Raw genomic sequence first — 21312 nt, forward strand, 5'->3', positions numbered from 1 at the left:
AATTAATAACAAAACTAAATCAAAGAAAATATTCGCCAATTTATGTTGTTAAAGTTAAGAACTAAATTGTTGTTAAACTGGATCAGAGTAGGTAAAAATTAAAAACATGTAATTAAAAATTAGTCATATCAGTTTGAATGTTACAATGAGAACACATGTTTTTAGAAATTTCATTGCCTATTTAACTATAAAAATAGATACATGTATCACAAAGACTTAGAAAAAAGAACCACAATATTCCAATTCCTGGAAAAAAAATCTTTGTTTAAAACATATGCCAACACGAAACAAAAAAAACCCATTGTTTTCAAACAGCAATAACACTGTGAAGCAATTTTTGATACTGAAAATACTTATTGAAAACCATTCAACTTTGCTGCATTTAATATTAAGTCCAACATTCAAATGTTTCTCTATTCAAATAGACAAAATATTACCACTTACGAACGAAGATTAAATGTTGAGATAATTAACTTACCTACTTAGCCTAGGAAACGTACAACTGAAAATAGTCAATAAAGTAAATACACATATAGACATATATGTATTTCATTCAGTTTGCTAGCAATAAGACTTACCTTCTACATCCAATGATTTAATACAAGTAAATGTAAAGTATATTTCATAAAGTGTAAGGAGTGCTTTAGCATTTCCCGTTTTGTAAATAGGAAGTTAGGTTTTATCAAGTTACATATTGTGTATTGTGGTATTCATAATTTTCTGACCAAGTATAATTTCCTGCGAGAAGTTTAATCGCTTCAAGGCATATCTTAATCTCCTGACTTAAGGACAATAAATATACACAGATTACTTGAACTGATCTTTTATTGGTATGATGCAAAAGTGGAATATTAAATGTATTTAATTTTTGATTTGATATATATATAACTATAAACAAATGCCTATATGACTATAAAATGTCTTTCCTCGTTTGTTAATGTGGGGATAAACGGTTGCAATCACTGCAGAAAATATTTATATAATCTGGTCAGAAAGCATTCTCTGTTTTAGATAAAAGCAAAAAAAGCTGTAGTTTGATAAATATTTTACTGTGGAAATATGCTTTATTGATAGGTTTGCATGTAATTAACAATTTTATTTTTTATGTTGCTTAAAGTCATAAGTAAAAATGAAAAAAAATATACATGAATTAGTTATATACACGTACTATTATTGTCATTTAAAAGACGGTAAATAATTATTGTGAACGTTTAGCTTTAATTTATTTGTTAATTTTAATTAATAATTACTAATATGATTTTCTTGCAAAAGGTTAAATTCCGTCATGCAAGTTTGAAATGAAAATGAAACAATTACAAGATAGGTGAAATCATTTGAAATTTCCCGATTAACACTTAGTGGGTATTTAAATCCACCTCATTTTCTCCCGTTGTTATCAGTGCTGGTAAAGGAATTCCGATTGGTTCTATAGTTACTGATCAATAACAGAGCACTTTTGTAAACAGGATGTGGATTCAACAACGTGGAATGATATCTACCTGCAGAAATGGCGACAGGATATTAATAGAAAGTTTACTGGTTTATATTTGTAACGTTAAGTAAGATTTCATATTTTGTGTGAAGATATAATTGTCTATTTTCTATCCTGGCATTATGTTTGTAAAATTATGATATGATAAATGCAATTTTCGGTGTCTTTTTCAGAACAAATGGCGACTTTTAAAGTGCTTTCTGTTTTGATGGTTTTTAAAACATTATGTAGAGCGGGTGGTAAGTCTGATTTTCTATTAATAGAACATGTTTTAAATGTTTGTCTATGCTAAGCATTTTCATTGCTCAAAAGACAAAAGATGGTTTCATTTTTACAGTTGATTTGTAAAATAATTGCCGTGTACGTGATTTTAATTTTAAGAACGCGATCTGTTGTGTTTCAGGTTCTATGTCCCTATGGAATGAAGTCTCAGGTACATATAGGGTGTTTCATAATATATGTTACATTTTGAATATAAAATTCGACAAACACAAAAACAAGATACAGACAAATGTTTTCAGCAACTTGATGCATGTTGTCCATTAAATTCATTGTGTACAATTACTAACTAAAATATTAAACACTGGCCAAAATCTCAAACTTAAAGGAAAATTAGCGTAATTTCTAAATTGCGTCATTTTTGTTACATTGAATTTTACAACGTCAAAACTTAAATAACGTGATCAAAATGAACTCCTCCTATGTCAACTGCAAGCTTCTTGATTTTTTAATAATAGTGTCCCATATTTTAGCTGAAACATTCCTCATCTGAAGTTTTAGGTTTTTTTCGAGCTCATTCAGTATCTATGATTTAGGATTTTAGACCCTGTTCTCAATGAATCTACACAGAAAGAGGCCTAAATATTGAGATCTGGTAAATGCAGGTGTCAAGCTCTTTCCTTGGGGTGTTGCATAATGGGGAATTTTTACGTTGACAACTTAACTTTATATTTCAAATTTCTATGTACTCTGTAAATGCTGATATTGCCAGCATCAATTTCGGAAAAACATCTTTCTGACACTTTCATGACGAGTTTGGAAAACTCTGTAGAGTCTCCACCTCACAAAAGAAATCTTTTCTTGAATAGCTTTTTTTAAACTATCGTGTAATTTCTCCCATACTGCAAGTCCCTCTTCTTAAACTTTGTTACTAGCCTTCTGATTACATTCAAGAAAGCTTCCATTTTTTCTGGAATATTTTTCTTCATCAACTCCTAAACGAATGTTTGCGATTTGTCTTGAAAAACAAGAAAAGCTTTAGAAATGGTACAATTCAGCAAAATGAGGATGAGTTATATATGTCCATTTTGAAAAAAGAAAAAAATAATCAAATTATGATATTGGCGTTGATTCACAATTAAACATTAAATACCACAATTTCCTTGACTTTATCATATAAAAGAAAAATACAGGATTTGGTGTTTCAAATGATATATGATTTATGTTTTTAAAAAATGATAGGTGAGAAAAATATTTAGATTTAAAAATGTAACATATACATGTATTATGAAACACCCTGTATAAGACTTATTGTATTAAAGATACTGAATGAATTTAGAAAATATGGAGATAAATGTTTTTCAAAAGAAATAACTAAAAAAAAATATATTTCAATGAATGTTAAATTAAAACTTAATTTTTTTATTAAATGATCTTAGACTAATGTTTGTTTTCTTAATACGTAGACATATGTTTATCGGCTAGTTCTTCGCCAGTATTTGAAGATTTTTCACGATCACAAAAGTGCATTTTTAACTCAACGTATAATTTAAGTGACCGAGACTTGATCCTGAAGTGGTACAAGTCTAATGTTAGCATGCTAACACACTGTCCAGAGCTACTGGAATGTGGAGCCGTATATCCATTGTGGTTAAATGGTGAGTACATTTTTGTGACTAGATTTCATGAATTTTTTTTTTTTTTTTTTTTTTTTTTTTTTTTTTTTTTTTTGCATTGTCTAACTTAATGTCAATAATAATGTACATTTGGATATTTTTTACATGGTGTAATTTACGCAAATAAGAAGCAGAGTTATTAGACAGGGGTGTTTACGACAACAGAAATAGGCATTGATTAAACCGAATTATACAATGTATAATGGCGTTAGTTATGATGGGATATCTTTACGCAAAAGCTATCGCCTCGCATGAACATTCCGCCTTTACAGTACAGGCTATTTTTTCAATATATTTTATTGTTGCAAACATATATATTCAAATGATTTTTTAAATTAAAAACAGGTAGTATACCAATGGAATCGGATGGTGCTGTTAACAGGACCGTTTGTAGACGTGGGAGAAGAGTGACAGAATGCTGTGATAAAACCTATGATATTAGAATAAAAAACTGCAGCACATTCATAGCCTACTGTTTAGTGCCTGCTACAGACAGAGAAGAAAGATACTGCTTTGGTGAATAATGTAAACTCTATCACTTTAACACGGACATGTTGTTAAATAATATCACAACTTAATTTATATGTGATTATGTTTGAGAACTATTAATGTAACTGCATCGCAATTTATCTCTTCTTTCTTTGTTTTTCTCATATATAAGCAAAATGACAAGCCTGAGTTAAACAGAAATTTTAACAGGTGAAAATAAAACTTGTGAAGTTCCACCCATGACAGAATACAACAGCGCCGGCTCAGTGGGTAAGTTACCTATTGTATTCCTTCAAGGGGAGAATTTACTTGGATTAGGCCGGTTTACACACTCTGCTTATTTGCTGCTCTATAAGCAGGGCTGCTTAAAAGAAGTGTACAGTAGGGATTGTGCACTGCAGGTCTGTATACAGATAAGTTAGAATTGCTTTTTTTCAGTCTGCAAGGCAGACGTAACATATCAACCTGATATGATTGATTGTATGTAGTTTTATGTCCCATTAAATCAATCTGATATGTAATAATATGCAAGAGCAAGCATGGTAAGTAGAAGTTTTAAACTCTCTGTCTATTTTGTAGAATGAAGTCCAGACATAAAATGCTATGCAAAACCAAAGCTTGCACCCGGTTTCAATTCATTTTGGTTAATTTTCGTTTATTTGTTATAAAATTTCTAGGAGAATTTCTTATTTTGAAAGATGCACCCTAAATAAATCCTCTTACAAAACAGTCCTCAGGAAAATATTGAAATATTAGAGGTTAATGCGCTACCCTTAGAATAAAAAATACTTAATAAATAAAAAGATAAATTTCGGATGAAAAAGACCTTAATATCTTTTTTATAAAAAATAATATTAACCCGGAAAAAATTGTAGCAGGACTATTTCTGAATGAATAAATGGAGAAATTGAACACGAATGCAGGGTCAACTGTCAGTAATTCCTGGAAAAATTCTCTACAAAATACTTCCTTTGTTTTATTTAGTCAAACGATACTAAAAGACAAAGCAAATGAAAAGAAAACAGACTAAAAATACAATTAGTGTCGTCACAGAAATATGAACATACTCATTATGTTATTAAATTCAGAAGAAAAGCAAACCCTTTTCCTCATTGAATAAGCAAAATGTGGTGTATCCTTTTGAAAAAAGATCATTTAAGTAACAAATGTTATCACTTTGTCCTTTAAAAAGAAAAATATAATAATAAACATGAAGTAAAATATCTTTTAGAGGCTAATATTAACTACATGTATAAAAAGAGTAGGGTAGTCTTTTAGTTCCAAAGATTATGCACGCCAGAACTTGTTATTTAGGAAGGGTTGAAGAAAAGAAATGGACACAAATGTTCCTTATTTGTTAAAAAATAGATACTTAATTTACCTATTTAACAGTATCACAAAAAAGAAGAATATTGTCAATATAATTCTCTCTAAGTAGGATAGCCCCCTGCGACCCTTAATTCAACTTTTTTACGATAAGGTTTATTTTTAACCAGAGAGTTGAAGTGAACTTTAGATTTCATTCTCTGTATTTAAACAAATAAGACAAAATAAATTTACATTAGGGATCATCTTTACACTAAAGGGTTGCAACACAGCCTTTACAAATTTGCTATGCCTGTAAATACATTGGTGACGGATGCCATCAAAATCTAACACAATTGATTCCCAGGAAAAGCTTTAAGAGTAGCTGTCTATTTCACAGTCTTCACTGGTGCATGCAGTTTAATCATATGGGTTTCATATTCGATATGTTGTTATCTAGGAATGAATGATCTATGAATCATGATCTTAAATTCAGGTTATTTTTCAATTATTAATACCTCAAATTTACATTGCAAGGAGATAAAAATTAGGGATGCCAATTTTGGCAACAATTCATATTCGAATAATCATGATAATGATAGAATAATTTATTTAAAATATGCATCATCCTCGTGACAGGTACTGCGTTGGTACTAGTATTTGGAAGTAAAAATGGATGTAGACTTTTTAGGCGCAAAAAAAGGAATTCTAGATTGGATATTTGTCAATACTTGAAATAAATGAGTGATTGAAATGTATACAACCAAATTCTAATTTTAACAAATGATATCCGTAGAAGCTCTATCTGATGAACCACTCGTCTTACCAAGGGCAATAATTGTCGTAAATTTTCCAGATTTAAATGAATACAATTAATAACAATTAATTACAATATTACAAGGTATTCTTTAAATGATCAATGACATTTATTTTGATAATTACAATCTCTACGTCTTTCAGACTATAGTATTCTAGCAGTATTCTAATTAAAATTTATTAATCATGGTATGTCTTTGTGGAATCTGAAAAACGCCGAATATTCGAATCTTAAATTCAGATTCGAATATTAGCTCATCGAATGAATATTCGAATGTTCGAATATTCCTTAATCTCTAATAAAAATGTGTAAGTCTTATGAAGTAGAGTTAACTTCAATATGTAACTACCAGTATTAACATTTTAACAAACGTACATGTATGTGTTTACCATCAAGCAGTTGAACATACCTGTCATTAAATTGTTGTTTTCCCTTTCCCTTTCAGGAGACGGCAACATGGAGGATGATGCTACGACTATGGCGGTGGTAATCGTCTCCTTTACTTTAATCGGCGCCATATTGATTGTTGCCTTTTTACTTAAATATTTCACATTGTAAGTATTACGGTAAAAATACTGAGTTTCTTTTGAAAATGATTTCTGGAAAATAAATGATTGCCCTGAACTAAGCGGTTACATAAGATACAATCTTCTTCTCTGGTTCCGGTTTTGGGTAATGATTAAAGTATTATTCTGATTCAGATATATACACGCAATCTGATTGGTTTACAGTATGTCACGTCCGGGGAGACAATTCGTGATGTCTACCTCACGCGCAGCGTGACAACTGTGTTGTCTCCCTTCAGATGACAATGAAAATGCGCAAGCGAGCTTACAGGGTAGCAATACTGCATGTATTGTCTTTAGATGAAAATAAGTGTCGTAAGCGAAATAACTCATATTTATAATATTTTACATAATTGAAACATAATATTCGGGATCGGTAAACAATAAATTTTAACAGTGACGTCGAGTTGTCTGTTGACGTTATCTTAAAAGCATGGAATCAGAGCAGTAAGTAGGAGAAAACAAGAGGTTTGTCTGATATTTTCTACTCTATTTTAGGTTCTTCGGGATAATAAAACTATTTTGGACTTTTTAGAAGGGAGACATCACAAGTTATGAGGTCTAAATAGGGTTGTCATCTTCGGGCGCAAGCGCCCTCGGGTGACAACCCTAATCATACCTGATAACTTGTATATATTTAAACTCAAAATTAGGAAAAAAATCCTTATATTAAGAATAAAAAAGTTTTTGAAATATATTTTTCTCATTATGATATTTTTTTTAAATTTGTTGTTAACATTACATTTGAAATAAATAAAATCTGCTAATGAATAAATGTAAAAATAAAATATCTTTTTAAGTATATTTATGTAAAAGGTGAATACAACAAATATTACATTAAAAGTTTATCTTAAGTCAAAACTTAACTTGAACTTTCTATAAAATCATAGATAAGTTTAAACTTTAGATTAATATTTAAACTTTTAATGTAACACAAACAGTGATCAGTCTCATAAATATAGTAAAGAACACGAATCATCATCAAGACAAAATATAGTTCTTAACAGTGGTGTGACACACATGTAACATTTTCGTCGACATTATTTAATAAATTACTTCAACTCTAAAACAATTGTTGTTTTAAAGAACTTACATTTTCTTCTTTTACTTATTATTGCAGACGGGAGTTGCCATGTTCATTTCAACAGAAAATCTAGCATAGAAAACAAAAGATATTGCCTCTTAAGCTCATGTGATATGAAGTGAATGGATTGAGTTTAATAAATTCATTTTGTACCTATTTAGGACATATGAGAGAGAGACAGAGAGACAGAGAATTACCATCGTGGTGATTTTAGCTTTTGTAATTTTTTAACCACATTTTTAAACCTGTTATGATATCAACAATATGTTTAAAAGAAATTGTTCACATAGATATTTAACCAGATGAACAATGCAAAAATATCTGCATAATTATAAAAAATGTGATTCAAGAGAGCCAAGTTATGAATATTATAACAACTTATTTGTGTGATATGTAATGTGCAATCTTCCTATGGCGTCATTATCGCGATGGTATCATAAAAGTAATGATGCCATTGTGTATTTTGTAATATGTTTTTGTTGCCATGTTACATGTAATAACTGTGTCAGTTTAGAGGGAAAAAAATGTGTGTACAGTTGTGTTTATCTAACTCTCGTAACATTTTGGTACCGTGACCAGACCCTCACCGAAGAAAATGGATTTATGCAAAATAAAAGATACTCAGACGGGTAAATATTTTAATTCATAGCTATAAGACACAGTTGATAAACCATGAACTTCGCAAAAATAGTCATTTCCTATTTTCAAAATCAATCACTTATTATTCTCCTTTTCAAGCATAGTTCTTTAATGACCTTCTCAATAATGGCAAGTTGATATCAAATACAGAAATAAATATTTACAAAGCTATCTCTATTGAAGATTTTTTATGTTGTATTTTTTGAATATGCATAGCTGTTACATGATATAACGATTAAACACAATAACAATCAAGATAATAGTTGTCTGTATTAACTTCAACGGTTCCTTGTTAGGTAGAATATTTGCATTGTTACTTGAATCTGTCGTCTGGGGTATTGGTGCAGAGGGAGAACTAAGATTGGATGTAAGTCCAGACGGGCTTGATTCTGGAGATATTGAAGTGAATGGTATAGATTCTGTCGAAGTGATTATTGAAGATGAAACCGGTTTGCTTGGCGTTATTTCTACTTTTGGTGTTGTTTCAGCATTCAATGTTTGTTTGAAAGTTGTAGACAAATAAGTTGTTTCACCTGAAATCCCGTCGCTAGTCATATTCTGAAATTTGATTATCAGAGGCTATTAGACATACATATTCAATAATATGGACAGTGTTTTGCTCCATAAATCATTGACTAAATCATGCATGTCAAGTTATATGAGACTCCACATATGATATTCATGTTGACTAAATCTCTCCTAAAAAAGGTACAAATTATCTAGTTATTTTAAATTCTCTTATTAGATTTCAGATTTTTCGTCAGTCCTATACATTAATATATTTTCAACATGGATTAGGTGTATTTAACTTTCGAACATAAGGAAATGCAACTTTTATTGATATCTATTTAAACTATTTTAATTTTTTTTTTCAATCTCCTTACTTCATGTACTTAATATTTAGTTTTTGTTTGAACGAACCCATTTGCACTATCTTTTTATTAAAAAAAATGAGATTTTAGAATTTAAATTTAACAATGTCCAAGAATGAAATATTCTTTGAAAGGAATCTTCGAATACATAATACAGGAGTGTTTAAAATGAATATTGTGTCTCAGAAGACTTTTTTTTTTTCATTTTTTTTATTACCATTTTTTTTTTTTTTTTTTTTTTTTTTTTTTTTTTTTTTTGCCATGAGGTAAACAACTAAGTCTACTTACGTCAACTGTTGATACTGTCGAAGAAATACAGTCTAAAAAATAAACATTCTATGAGATCACATATTATAAAACTTTTGAGAATTTCTATGATTTCGGAAAATAACGCTACAATCTTTAAGATATATAGTCCCAGAAACGTTCTTCTTTCCCATTTTCCCGTTCGCTTACCGTTCGTTCACAGTTCGGCCAGCTTACATTCACCGTTCATTCACTGTGAGTTTTCCGTGCGCTCTCCATTCAAGTTTTGCGTTCAGCGTTCACTGTGCGCTCGCGTTCACCAGGTTGCAGAGAATACTCCAAATCGGGTATTATAAGTGAAAATTGCGTATAGTCCCTGGAATCGGGGTATTGTTGTATCTGCAAAATCTTGTATAGGTGGTGTAATTACCTTATAAAACTTAAACAATTGGATGGCGCTTTTTGCTAAGTCAACCTTCACCTAGAGACAAATGTTATCCAAAAGTATCACTAGCCAAGTAACGATCTGGAAGTCTTAATTAATGCGCATATGACAACAAATACCCGCGGAGCTTAGTACATTTCATGATCTTCGCGCAAACAGGCATTCGTTCTGCTTTATATTTTTCCTAATGTTAAAAGTATTTGCAACTTCTTTAAAGTTATGCCCAACACAACAGAACTGTAAAGTATCCAAAGTCGGGGATTTTTATATTTCCACATCAATACGACAAACATGAACATTTTGTGAATAACTCAAATTATACGGAAACACATTTCACACACTAAATAATGTCACGTGTGAACAGGGGAATGTCTATCGTATACAATTATGCGTCATTAACTGCTCTCACATTCATCTTGTTCATAAAATCAAATTCATTTCAAAATTTATAAATTATTTTATGGTAAAGATGTTTCAAATTACGACTAAAAGTCCAATATAATACGTATATATGTAGTCTTTTTGGCTGGGGGCATGAATCTATTTACATGAGTTGCTTTTTTTATCATTAATATGTATACATATTTGCAGAATAACATTCCTTTCATATATATCTTGTACATGTACCAGTACATATGCTTTACAAAAAGAGAATGACAAATTTCCAGAAGTTATAAAAAGGCTACATATTCTTTCTTTTTCACTCAAAAAAAAATTCATTTGGATTCAACATGCCTCCAACGTTTAAGCTACGACAATGATGTTCGGCGACTTCGGGGAGGGGGGGGGGGGGGTGATAGCTGTAACTGTTGTAACTGCTTACTAGGGAAATTTCATTTTCAATTATTCCTCTCTAACACTACTGGCTTTCAAAACCCCTGTCCGTATGAAAATCCCCTGTCTTTCTCTGTAACCTACAGCATTTCCACAATTATCTACGGTATATCTACAGTATGGTACGGTATGTCTCCTCTGCATATACAGTAATTCTCAGTATGCCACTGTATGTATCCCCAGCATGCCACAGTTACCTACAGTAGGCCCCAGTACGCCTACGGTAGGCCCCAGTATGGCTACTGCTTCCTACAGTGACCTACGGTATGCCACAGTATATACCCCAGTAGGCCCCTGTATTGTTCACCGAAGCAAAACGGTAGAAGTACACAATGTTTTAAGAGGTAATGTTTAAAAATTATTTTTGAAGAAGATTATGATGATTTATAGAATTGTTTTTGTACAGTACATCTCTAAAGTAATTATATACTTGCTATGATGTAACAAATAAATTAAAGAAGAAAGTATAGATTTATTTCTGACGGGGATGATAACGGTCAATGTATTAGAAATAACGATAATAAATCACTATTATTTCAAGAGAAAAAAGTCCTGTCCTGTTGTAAGTGGCTACAGAATCTTTATATCACTTTGAATCATCGAATTATCAACAAGGTCAGTCCGTTTTGACACATTGAATGTACATATTTGGACTTTCTTCGAACTTATTAAAAAGAAGAATTAGTTCGCATTAACCCGCATTTTTTTCCAATCAGATAAAATGAACATCTTTGTAAAGAAGTTTTTTTTTTTATCTAGGAGTATAATTCCCGATAAATATTGTTAAAAATGATGCCACTAATAAAAAATGACAGTGGCTAATGAACTGAGGGACGTGATGACAAATTATTCTTCCTGACGCTTACTTGATAAAATTTAATTCTAAGTCGTATTCAGATAATATTTAATTTTTATGTATTTATGTAACGAATTCAAAAACAATTATTAAAGCACTGGAATGTTATTCTTTTCTCTTTTTCTCGCTATTTTAAGACGGCCCAGAAATCATTTGAATGTAATTTTCCATTCTTGTTGCATTTCTGACGACTCCTAACCTGCGTTTTGATTTACATTTATTAATATTCTGCAAAAAAGTCAATCAAGTTTCGATTGTGAAATCGATCAATCATTTTCTTTTTAATTTATACGCAACTTTTATAAATATTTCAAACTGCTGAGAGCTCATACTATTTATAATTGGAGGATAGTATAAAGCTTTTAAGTTTATAAGCCACCCCCTCTTGTCTCCGTAAAATACGTTAAAGACAGGGCCTGGTTACTTGTACACAGTTTTAAACATTAATTCTACGTCACCTTTTTGTTTAATATCGTGATGAGATTCTACATTATTTGGACCTTATCAGAACAAAATTTTCCGATTTCCGATCATAAAATTAATTATTATGCACTTATGGTGATACAGAATTAATTTTGTTTAAAATGAAATGAATTTATAATTCAATAATAATTTCATTAACTCTATCATCTAGTTTCAATTTTCAGACCCACTTATGATTAAGAATCATTGATCCGCCCCGCTCTTTTCTTTTATCAACTTCATTGTATGCACTGAGGCAGAACCAGGGTAGGTTCTAGTATATATATCTAATGTAATTTGCAATGGTCAGCTTAACAATAGGTCCTAATTGCCTATTGTTCTCTGTCTGCGTCTGACCACTGGTGTTAAGACTAAATAAACAACTGACTGACCACTCGTAACATGACTGTTTTAAAATCTACTATGAAATATCAGCTTATTTTATAGTATAGATATGCTAGAAAACTTTAATTTAAAAAAAAATATCAAAAAAACGAACACTGAAAAACAATATATTTACAATTATTACTGCTAATTTGTATTTTATCCTTGCTAATACTTTCAATATCGATGTTGTTTCTTACGCGCTTCTTTAAGGGGTGAAACGCATGAATTAAAAATGTATATAAGTTTCGGCTATACAATTTCTGTTTTAAGAATATCATATATTTGTAATGTAAAATGCATTGAAAAGCAACCACGAATGAGTATAATCCTCTTATTCATAAGTACATTGAAATAAGCAGACATTAAAGTAATTCGAGTCCAGAGAGAGAGAAAAAAAAAAAACATAATTACACTTTAGATTATGCAAAATAAATGAATGAGAAGTTATTTTAAACAAAGGTCAGCGAAAACAGTTGAGAAATAAGGAAAAAAAGGACCCGTACATGAACCAAAATCTTCAGTCAGTTTTATATCAAAATCTACTAATTTAAAATTTACTCTGCTTTATATGCAGTTTGTATCGTACGCTAATTGATGTGAAAAAAAATTGGAATATAAAACACCTGGATATATATTGTCAAACCTTTGGAAAAAAGAAAGATAATTCAATACAATCAATACTAAGTCTTTATTAATTCCTGAAATGCTATAAGTCGTATCATTTATTTTGAAAATTTATTTTAAATTGTGTCGTATCAAACTCATTCTTTCTGACTATAACCTCAAGAACATACTTAGATACAAGACAGGGCACGGAAATATGCATGACTATTTTTTTTCTTAAACAATTCAGAGCGTCAAAAAAGAAATCTGACAAATTTCTGACTCCATTATAAATACCAAGGCATTACAGATGCATACGCTTTTTGGTCCTTTAAAAATATACATGTAGATCGATATAAAAAAAAAAACCAAAAAAAAAAAAAAAACAAACACACAGGTGCAGATCCAGAAATATTTTCCCGAGAGAAGTTTTGGTGGGCGGGTGTGTTGTTTACATCAACTATTATAATTACACTTTGCTCGATCCTGGGAAACCTATTTCATGGAGGGGAGACCCTTTAGACATTTTCGTTTCTAAATTTTCTTCAGATACATGACTCTCCTTTCTATTATATGAGGAACCCTTGTTTCCGGGGACAAAGTAACTTTACAAATTTTCAGAAAATTCACTTCTCTTAAATAATTCCAGGGAGGCCAAACTCACCCGACACCCCCCCCCCCTTTACACCCGCGCATGAAATAGACCTTGAAAATTGTGACACGTGCGAATATGAATTACGATTTTCCCGGCATGTAGACTGGCCCGAAGATGTAAAAGTTTATATTGTTTGTAAATACATGTAATTAAATAAAGACATGACAGCAATTTCAAAATAATCAAACATTTAAAATCAATAATTCGATTATTCAACATAAATTAGAGTGGGTTATCAATTTTCCCAACACCAACGCAAGCTAAGCGAGATCGAAGTCTGATATTATTCTTTGAACTGTAATTAAGGACAAACGGATTGAGATTAAAGTCCCTTGCATAATTGAATTATCTTTTATTAGAATTCATTGAACTAAACAGTGAAAATAAGAATTAAATCCTGTTATACTGTAAAAGAATTTTATATTATATATATAAGAGCGAATGAAATCTTAAACATGTACGCTGTTTCGGGGGGGGGGGGGGGGTTGTAAAAATTATATTTTCGTGTATACATACATCTACAATGCAAAAACGCCAAAACAAACGGAGTTGTTCACATTCGTTATTTGACACATGATATGAAATGCACGACAATGCTGGGGAAAGGACTTCCCCACCAATACCTGTTAATGTCATGCCAATGTGATACATGTACATGTACATTTATCCTTCGTCTAACAGTATGCGATAAATATCGTAATATCCTAAATCCCCAATCTATAATGCTTACTTTACGAACCCCTTGCTCTTTACTACGTTATCATTATTCTAGACATAAGTATCCACAGCTAGCACTATGAACAGTAAACGAAGACTGTTCTTCAATCTAGTTACTTATTATGATTTTATGTGCTGATTTACTTCAAAGAGAATGGAAACACAAATTCTAAATTACAATTAACTTAAGATGAACAAAATATAAAAGCAATTTTTTTTTTGTAAACATGCATTTTTAGTATATACACGTCATATAATTATATGTATATTCATCCCTGACAATTAGAAATACCTCCCCCCCCCCCCCGATAAAAAAGAAAGAAAGAAATTAATATCAAATACTGAGTAACTTTTTTGTAATTGCCACGACATGGCAAAATAATTTTTAGGGTCTCCATTTCTTGAAATTGTCGAACATGTTCAATATATTTTTAAAACATCTATAGACCTGTATTGTGTTTCATAATATGAACATCACAATCACTGACACAAATAACGAATTCGTTTTAACTAAAGATTTTTCCATTAATCTAAAAATATGTCATGCTACAGTAAACATAATCCATTCACATTGATCAAAATGTAGAAGTCAAGTCACAACAAAGTATTACTGTTACACTGTACACTATTACGTTAGACTGATACAGGTAATCAGGTCCATTTGCATCGTCACTGTCACCACCCCGATCACAGAATCCATACCATTTTCTGATTTTTAGCAGGAACAAGTGGCTTGCTAAGTCTGCCTACATGGAAAAGCTGTCCTCTAACTGGATTGTCTTCCTACTAAGGATTTCGGAAAACGAATCACTGACAATTACTACGTACGTGATTGATAATGGAAGTTGTATTACCAGATTATTTACAGCCTCAATCACAGGAGTTCGCAATTTTATCAATAAAGTTAATTTTATAAATAAAGTTAAATCATTTGATTGACCTAGCATCGAGTGACCTAGCATGAGCTACATGTATGCGTTAGCACAGCGAATATGCGAACGCAAAGCTCATGCTTGGTCAATCGAGTGATTCTATTGACTTTATTGATAAAATTCCTGTGGCAACCAGTGTCCGCTGAGTAATAAAAAAAAAGTAATGAAATTCCGCACAATCATGACAATTGCACCTTTTAGGATTCACTATGAGAAACACACACTACAACTTGTACTTACTATAATATATTCAGAAAGATGATTATGAAGAAAAATGCGTCCTCGTTTAATTCATCTGTCAAGGTCAGCCTCTTGCGATTTCTTTTGAGGAGTTTTTCCGGATCTCGATCCCGTAACATTATGATGAAACATTTGTGATGTAGTTATACTACATATTTGTAGTTATACCCTTTGATGTTTTTGCCCCCTAGCAAAAAAAAAAGGGGGGGGGTCGCATGAATTTTGCTTTAAAATTATATACAATAAGTTAAGTAAATATTTTATTATAGTGACTTGTGTATACAATAATTTTACGTTCATTAGACAAATAAGCATATATGTACAACACCCGGCCCATCGGACCTATAAGTCACTTTTAGCAATATATATCAATTGTGTCATGGTGCGGTACTTTTTCTTTTGATGTTAGCCATACTTTAAATCAGATAGAAAACCTTTGGCTGAATTCCAACGTACTATAACTTCTAGGGGGCGGAGCTTAGCCGTACAATAACTTCCAATATACTGTACAATAACTTCCAAAGGAACTCAATACTTTTGAATTTTTTTTTCTTCAGATTCTGTAAGCATATACAACCTATCCAGAGGAAAAATGAGAAACCTCACAACCCCCCCCCCCCTTTTCGATCTGAAAATGCATACGTGAAAACCATTTTCATGAGGATTACATGTAAACTCATTAGTTAACTAATTTAAACAAATATTTTAAAAATACACAGACTTTCTTGAAATACATGTATTCAAATTAAAACAGATAACTGAAATCTAACAATATTGAAAACGCGCAGTTCGATGATTCCCTTAATGGCAACTGTTTTTCTGAGTTCTTTGAGTTACATGCAAACTGATACATGTTCGTATATAATTGGATCTGGACTATTTCACACTACATTCCATAATTTTGATACCTGTGGCTACAGTACTTGACTCGGATTTCCTCGGGACATGCAAGCGTATCCCTAGTAACAGTAATGTAGCGGGTCATAGTGCGGGCGGATCCAGGTTTCCAGTATTGTGCCTGTGTTTGTTATGGTTTTTGAAATACTCATACTGCTTAAATTAATCCATCAAATACAATTTCACACTCGTTAACATTGCTTGATTTTTCAATGCAACCATTTTCTTCGTACTTTCTGCTTTGTTTGAACACCGGGCCTGTTCACTTACGACGGACCTAGGCCTATGACGTAATGTCGCGTGCAGTTTGGTGCTGAAGGAGTGACTATGCAAATGACCATGCCACAAGATATTTACAGACACTTTCTTTCGTTTGTAAGGAATTTATTATACAGAGAGGCGTGACAGTCTCGTCGCTGCGCGACTCGACTGCCACGCCTCTCTGTACAATAAATCCCTAACAAACGAAAGAAAGTACTGTAAATATAACTTACATGCGTTTGATTTTTCTTTGTCTTACAGTGTCTGTTATATGCATTATATATGATACTCGCAGTTTGACGTGGGAAATGAGTTAATAGATATTTGAATAGAACATTTAAATCGTTATTTTGTAAATTTGAAATGCCAATATTTCTTAGAAAATCATGTCTACAGTTTTTATACAGATTACACAATTCACTGTTCGTCCCATTGAGCAATAACATATAATTTACTTGTGCCTCTTTTGCATAAAATGATCTTGTATTATACGTTTAATATTGAATTCTCCAATTAGAATTAATACTGACATCATGCTCTAACCTAGAAGGGGGGGGGGGGGTTCCGAACAAGTTATATTGAAGCAAATAAAAAATGACTTTGACCCTACCCCCTTCAGAAAGCGTGGATCCCACCACGAAATTTATAGAGTTTTTTCACGTTAAGGAAATGGAATTTGCGTTAATTTTTTTTTTTTTGGAATTGGGGTGGAATATCCCCCCCCCCCCTCCTGGAAAAATTCTTGGATCCGCGCCTGGACAGCATCTTATTATGTAAAATATAATTGTCAAAAAAAAAATGTTAAAGTTGAAGATTATGAACAAAGGTCGAATGAAAAAAAAAATAATCGGTCGACAATAAAGAAAAAGAGCTGTGTTACCTAGAGATACCATGTCATTAGATACTATGACAGACCCACTACTGTCGTATACAGCTATGTTCATTTATTGGAATGGTTACATGTACCAAGATTAAAATACTTTTTTTTCTCGCTGAGCAGGCAGAAAATCTAAATAAAATTAATTTTACATTCCTGTATCGACGCGGATTGCTTTTCAAATATATGCATCGGTGAGATTTACTTACACCAGGGACCTTTATACTAAGGATATAGGTCATTAGTTACACGACGTGTTCAAGTTTATTAAAACACCAAGGAATATATTTTACAAGCACATGTAGCCACTAGCCAGGAGCATATTATATATTAGTATATACATTTGGGTCTCTAATGTAGCCGTACTATAATTGAAGAAAATCTTCATTGCAGAATTATTGGTCGTAATGCATGCCCTTCCCAATTTGATGTTTTAAATTGAATATTTTTTGAATGAATGAAGGAATAAACTAACATACAAATAAATAAATACATAAATAAATAAATAAATGAATGAATAAATAAACAATGAAAAAATAATGAATGAAATTCATTGATTTTTTTTTTTTTTTTTTTTTTTTTTTTTTTTTTTTTTGCTTGATTTGTAAACTTTTCAGAATTACAGAATAACCTTATAAGTCTCTTAACAATTCTAAACATAATGAAATGTACGAATAAATAAATAATTATAACAGTTTTAGTGTTTATAGCGTATTTTTGTTATTTTGTCAGCAAAAAATGTATACTTCAGAGCGATCAGTCAACATTATTGACCATTTCGATATTTTCTTTGTGGCAATAAAATATGCGTGAATTTTTTGCCTAATGTGGATCACGAGACCCGTATCAGTTGACTTCAGTTGTATTACTATGTATATAAAATAATGTTCAAAAGTTTTCCAAAGGAGAAACCCTGTGTAATGAACTGACAACCTCACATCTTAGACAAACAGTGCCTCTGGAAGTGTGTATACTTCTTCCGTTTTGCTTCGGTGAACAATACAGGGACCTACTGGGGCATATACTGTGGCATACCGTAGGTCACTGTAGGAAGCAGTGGCCATACTGGGGCCTACCATAGGCGTACTGGGGTCTACTGTAGGTAACTGTGGCATGCTGGGGATACATACAGTGGCATACTGAGAATTACTGTATATGCAGAGGAGACATACCGTACCATACTGTAGATATACCGTAGATAATTGTGGAAATGCTGTAGGTTACAGAGAAAGACAGGGGATTTTCATACGGACAGGGGTTTTGAAAGCCAGTAGTGTAATCGCACCTTCTCGACCCATCTCGGACAAGCAAACACAACTTCGAATGTGTAATGCATGTGTCCAAGAGATAGCCCCTTTCAAAATTATTAAATAAATGTAAAAAGTCATTACAGAGTTTGGTGCTAATCGAAAATGAAGGAAGATCTGTTCACCTAATAAAAATCGTATTCCTTATATTGCCCTTTTGGGTGAATAGGATTCTTCATATCTCCAATACATTCATGCAATAATTGCTTATATACATTTGTACCGAAAAAAATACGAGGTTAAATTAGCAACCTATTATTTTCTACCTTTCTGCGTTCGTTCACCGTTCGGTGTCGTTTGCTCAACATTCAAATGGGAAAGTAGAACGTTTCAGGGACTGTAATTATGCATCATACATACTATTATTTTAACATTTTTTTTTTACATATTTAGCGTCAATATTTATATAGAATTTCATTTACCATTTACTACATTTCATTCACTTGAAAATTTTTATATAAATCTGAAAAAAATATCTTCCTTTATACAAATAAAAAAATGATTGCTTTTTGTTGAATGTTTCTGCTTCGTTGTCTATAAATAATAAGAAAGAAAATAGTTGTAATACTTACGATTAATATAATTCAATAAGCTTAAAATGTGATGAAATTCAACTAATTTTCGGTTTACAGACCTTCATTAAATGACCAATGCATATTGCTTCTCTGGATATCACATATCATACAGTTATTGCTCATTTTCGTTTGGGAATTCCTTATACATTCCCCGTCAATAAAGCAGAAGCCAGCCTATAGAAGGAATGAAAACATTAATATATATATATATATATATTTCATATCTTCAATATGATCCAAAGCAACATAAAAATTGCTATCATCCATTTGTTCATTCTTTTGATTCTTTAATGAAAATGATTTTCTGAAAATTAACCAAATGATAATGGAAATTCAAATAGTTTTAGCATTCTTTTTACAGAGGGTCCAGGAACCCTGTTTTCCCTTCCTAGTACAAATTACTTACCGCTAAATAAAAACTGAATATCCCTGATTCATTCCTTGGTATCTGACACTCAGAATTATAAATATATACCCTAAAAGTCCTGCTGAATTTTTTACCATCATTGGAGATATTGAACGACAGCTCATTTATCCAGTTTGATATGCTCTTGTGGGGATTGGGATAAATCGCTTCATAAAGAGTCTGTTCATCAAGACGCTTTTCGTACGTAGCAGTGCTTTCTATTTGTCCATGTATAGATATCTGAATCAAAATAATTTTGATACGTAAGATAGTTAATCTCATGAACGTTTTCATTTCTTTGTACATTTTTTTAAAATTATAATTTCTTTATTATCGAATGAAAATCATAACAAAGACGAAAAAATCTACGAATATAAATTGATTTTATTACTAACGTCATTAACGTTGATATAGCATATAGAGTTCATTTTTTCCACAAAATATTGCCCAAATAAGGTGACAACATTGCAAGTTCCTAGACTTGTCACATAAAATACCACCAAGAATTTCATTTATTATTGGCGGTTCTGTGATGTCAAAAGAACAATCACTTCCACCAAACCCTTCATCACAGAAACAGCTTCCTAAAAATAGAAAACTATGTATATATATATATATATATATATATATATATATATATATATATATATATATATATATATATATATATATATATATATATATATATATATATATATATATATCAGAAGGAATGCCATCTATATATATATATATAGAGAGAGAGAGAGAGAGAGAGTTAACTTAAAACTAATCTTCGTGATTTTCTATCATCAACTTCCTCTATTTATGTTGCAATGTATCATTATCATCTGTATATGGAGTTTATTTTTCCCCTTTGATTCAATGCAAAGGGTCATGTACTACGTTCGATCAATTTCTAAAATGAGTCAAGCTATTGACAAATAAGTTAATGATACAAGGATATCAGCAAATTCCTTTGACTCAACATTTTGCAAATTCTACGGTCGACACAATCGCCTTGTTAGCAAATATAATCTATTTCCAAGTCCAATATTGACTGGAGACTTTGAATCAAATTAAGAGGACCTTTTTGTCACACATAATTGTCTACAGATTTTCCGTTTGTTCGACTTTGAGAAAGAGTACACGGCAGGTGTGACCGGTAGACAGGGGATGCTTACTCCTCCATGGAACCTGATACCACGTCTGATGTTAGAGGTCCATGTGTGTAAATTTGTTTTGGTCCAATGGACTTTTGAGCTTTATTTCTCTTTGTAGTCATCACAAAGATATGTTAAGGCTTCCCAAACATAATATTGCTTTGCAAGATCGGTTGTGATTTTAATATGTAAGCTTTGTACTTAACTGCAGCCAATTTATATTGAGGGTTCTCTAGGTAATATATACTGACACGCAAAAGAAACGCAACAAGCAATAATCTACAAATATTTGAATTTTCTATCTACATGTA

General features: G+C 31.5%; 1 protein-coding gene across 1 annotated transcript; it reads left to right on the plus strand.

The window, feature by feature from the left end:
- Positions 1–1528: 1528 nt before the first annotated feature.
- On the plus strand, positions 1529–8041 carry LOC133180827 (pancreatic secretory granule membrane major glycoprotein GP2-like). The gene is made up of 8 exons (XM_061315285.1): positions 1529–1559; positions 1666–1731; positions 1896–1925; positions 3178–3369; positions 3733–3903; positions 4087–4146; positions 6444–6552; positions 7685–8041. The coding sequence occupies exons 2-8, from the start codon at positions 1671–1673 to the stop codon at positions 7719–7721; spliced, it is 660 nt and encodes a 219-aa protein (XP_061171269.1). The 5' UTR covers positions 1529–1559; positions 1666–1670; the 3' UTR covers positions 7722–8041.
- Positions 8042–21312: the final 13271 nt, after the last annotated feature.

The sequence above is a fragment of the Saccostrea echinata genome, unplaced genomic scaffold, assembly GCF_033153115.1.
Source record: "Saccostrea echinata isolate AGI-Se365-2 ecotype Australia unplaced genomic scaffold, CSIRO_AGI_Sech_v1 ptg000007l, whole genome shotgun sequence".
NCBI classification, from domain to species: Eukaryota; Metazoa; Mollusca; class Bivalvia; order Ostreida; family Ostreidae; genus Saccostrea; species Saccostrea echinata.